This window comes from Rutidosis leptorrhynchoides, chromosome 11 (assembly GCF_046630445.1).
Source record: "Rutidosis leptorrhynchoides isolate AG116_Rl617_1_P2 chromosome 11, CSIRO_AGI_Rlap_v1, whole genome shotgun sequence".
Lineage (NCBI taxonomy): Eukaryota > Viridiplantae > Streptophyta > Magnoliopsida > Asterales > Asteraceae > Rutidosis > Rutidosis leptorrhynchoides.
In genome coordinates, this window is record NC_092343.1 from 66,271,122 (window position 1) to 66,274,963 (window position 3,842).

General features: G+C 36.7%; 1 protein-coding gene across 1 annotated transcript; it reads right to left on the reverse strand.

Moving 5' to 3' along the window:
* Window positions 1-804: 804 nt before the first annotated feature.
* LOC139874650 (putative germin-like protein 2-1) lies at window positions 805-3,387 on the reverse strand. The gene is made up of 3 exons (XM_071862054.1): window positions 3,208-3,387; window positions 1,415-1,616; window positions 805-1,343 (listed from the first exon to the last, which is right to left on the reverse strand). Exons 1-3 carry the CDS (start codon window positions 3,385-3,387, stop codon window positions 805-807), a joined length of 921 nt encoding a protein of 306 aa, XP_071718155.1.
* Between the last annotated feature and the right edge of the window lie 455 nt (window positions 3,388-3,842).

Consider the following 3,842-nt stretch of genomic DNA (forward strand, 5'->3'; position numbering starts at 1 on the left):
TTTCGAACGATTTTTTTTCGCCAAGTGTATACCATTTCCAATCATCCGAATACTCACCCTTGTAGTAAACATAATTGGGACGAGAGTGGGTGCCATTTTGAGTGATTTTTATTGTAGTGAAGATTTTTTGATTTTGAAGTAATTTGATATAATTTTTATGGTGTTGAGGTATGGAAGAATGGATTGTATTTATATAGGAAAAAAAAAACTAACCGTTGCTGAAATATGGTCGTTGCACCCCTCGGACCCACACAGCCTCGACGGCCGAGGAATGGAATTCAATCGAGGCCGACCGAGGGCGGCACCAATGCCAACGGCGCCCTCGAGGGTGGAGCTCAGGAAGCTTGAGCACGAGGCCCGTTGGGAATGGTCTTATAGCACCATTGTCGACACTACATCACCACTACAAACCATCCATCGTAGCGCCTCCATCATCGAACCTTGTTTACTTGTTTTGTTTATTGTTTTTCATTGTCTATTTAAGTTCTAGAAATATGTGCAATCATATAAAAATTTTGGCAAGAACTTGACAATGAAAAACGTATATTTGGTTTGAATTTTCGTCTCATATACATACTTTTTCATTTCGGTCTAACGTTCAATTCATAAAGTAACAATGGATGGTAGTTTACACTCAACTTTAATCATAAATAAATCAATGAGAATGAAAAATATTATCAAAATAGCATATGCTACATCTTTTATTCACTTTTATTCAAATATAACTAGACATAACAGACTTATGTCAGTAATAACTCAACCGACTTATTAGTGAAAGAACTCAACTTTATATGATCACATAACTTACTGGAAATTTGCCTCAATTTCACTAATGATGTTGGTCTTCACCCTTAACATATTTGCAAGAATATCTCCAGGGATGCGAGGATTTGATGCAAATGTAGCGTTTCCAATAGTAATGACTCCCGGATTTTGACTATTAAAGGCTGCAATCGCGAACGCATACTCATGTCCCACATTTTTCAAGAAGTGAACGAGACCTTGCGGGATCACGAAAACATCACCCTTTTCAAGTACTGTCGTGAAGAGACGTAATAGAGGGTTTGACGTGACAAAACCAACTTGAAGACTTCCTTTTATGACAGTCATGATTTGAGTGGCTCGAGGGACCGTGTGTGGAGAAATAATACCCCCGGGAGCAAAGTCAATACGGGAAATGGAAATACCTAAAGTATTGAGTCCCGGCATTTGGTTTACAGTCACCCCTGTCACATAATATCCAAGCACATTCGACGCATTTAACCTATTGTTTAGACCTCTGTAAACAAAATCTTCTACTGTTACAATGTTTGGATCTTTGCAGACGAAACCATTCACCCGTACTACAAAAAAAAATTACAATCATAACTAAGTTTATATAAGTATTTTATCAATGTAAGTATATGTATTTTACCTTTGCTTGCTAGATCAGCCACACAATAGTCCTGAAGGGGACTAGGATCATAAGCAAATACAAGTGAACATGTTGCCAGTAACAGACTAAATAAAAGATAACGAGACGTCATTAGTGAGATCTTAGTGAAAAGAACTTGCTCTTTAATGAATTCAACTTTGATAGCTCTACCAATTTGTGTGATGAAGTATGCAGCTTGGTACTGCTTTTTATAGGAGAAAAAACATGGGAGCATAAAGCTTGTACTGATGGGCCATGCATGCAACTTTGTTCTACCTACTCAATTATTAATCAACACCAACATAAAACGTTTAGACTTATATAGAATTAGTTAATATGTTTGCTTGCACTTGCAATATATACTGTAATAAGTTTGTTGTTTGTTGGAAAAAAAATGGGGTATATAATCTGTTTACACTTGACTTTATTAATATACGGTGGGGTCCTATACGAATTTCAAAAGATATTAGGTTATATCGATAGCCATGGAAGGGTTTGAAACGGTCACGAATTATTCTAGATGAATTGCCTACAACATAGTAAAAATATTCATTCCATTGAAAAAAAGTGAATAATTTTGTTTAAATAACTCCTTAAAATTAAAAAGCTATACTTAGTTACAACCTACTTGGAAACCAAAAGATTCTCAATCACCTTGGAAACCAAAGGTGTTTAGGGGGTGGAGTTATTGTTCGCGGATACAAGACGAGAAGCATGTATAAGACTGATATTCCTTCTGAGGATATGTTCTTAACAGTGACTCCCAGAAAAATTTCTTCTTCATCTATCCTGGCGGTCTCAATAAAGTTGCCATTGGAGATGATCTACTTGAAGTTTCGAAGACTCTAGTATAACAAATTCTACAAGAACCTCCACTAATTTCGATCCTTCCCAAGCTCTCACTTAAACAAGATCTCTGAGCAATATCCAAAAGCTCAAGCCCGTTAGGTTAAATCGGGTTCATATAAATCCGTGCACACATATGTGGTAGGTGTTCCAACAGTGAAAGAAAGAGCGCTAAGGTGGAAGATCAAGGATGTTATCGCGTTCTCACACGACTACCTTGACGGGGTAGTCCACGTGTTTGTTCTGCAATCGGGTTTATTCTTGATTAGAAAGTAAATCGGGTAGATGATTTGATGTACGTATGGATTTCTTAGACGATGAGGTTATTAGAGTTGGGTCGGACTCCAACTCGTTATCTCTTAAAATTTAACACCCTCAATAGTGGTCTATGTTGTTTAATTTGATATGAGTTATAAATGTTATTTCTATTTTAACAGTTTAATATAAGAATGAACCACAAGGTAAAAAGAGAAATAATGAATTATGTGATAGTAATAATTTAATATAATAAATTATGTTGCAAACTCTTCCAAAAGTTGGAAACGAAATGCGAATTCCGATAAGATATGATCGACAAAGGAATCCCATGACGAGAAAAATTTTGTTAACATATAACTGAGCCGGTTTGCTAAGTGAAGTCGTCTCACCGACAACAAGAAAATGTGCGCTCTTTGTCAATATGTCAACAATCACCTAAATCATGTCATTTCCCTTTTGGGTTCGGGGTAATTTGATAACGAAATTCATCGTACTATGTTGCCATTTCCATTCTGGTATCTCCAACTGTCGCAGAGACCATACGGTTTCTCATGTTCCACTTTCACTTGGCACAAATTTTACATGTTTCCACGAAAATGTGTGACGTTAGTTTTCATTATAGGCCACAAATACAATACTTTTAGGTCTTTATACATCTTGTGCTGCCCAAACGAATAACGAATAGATACTCGCGACCTATGAGCTTCTGATATAATTAAATCCCTCAAAGCTCCAAACAACGGCAGCCAGACTCTTTCATGATATGTTTTAACCCTCGAGAATCGTCTTGTCAAATACACTTTTCGTTTCACTAGAAGTTCGACTTTTAAATTTTCATCTCTCGAAGCTTCCAGTTGAGCAATCTCCATTGGCATAAATCTAACATTGTTAGTGGTTCTTTTGCAGCTCAAGGCGTCAGCTACAATATTCGCTTTACCAGAATGATAGAGAATTTCACGGTCATAAGCTTTAATCTATTCTTTCCATCTTTTCTAACGCAACTTCAACTCTTTCTGTGAGAAGTTATACTACAAACTTGTGTGATCTGTGCAAATAACACAATGAGTAGCATACAGAAGGTAGCTCTATAATTTCAATGCAAACACCATTGCAACTAATTTCAAATCATGAGCAGAGTAATTTTTCATGGACCTTTAACTGACGTGAAACATACATAACTACCCGATCCAGTTGGATCAATACATCGCCCAACCATGCTAACGAAGCATCACAACAACTACAAAATCCTCGGTTCCTTTAGGTAGGTCCAAGATTATAGCTTGACATATAAGCCGTTTCAACGTTTGAAAAGCAGTCTTCTGTT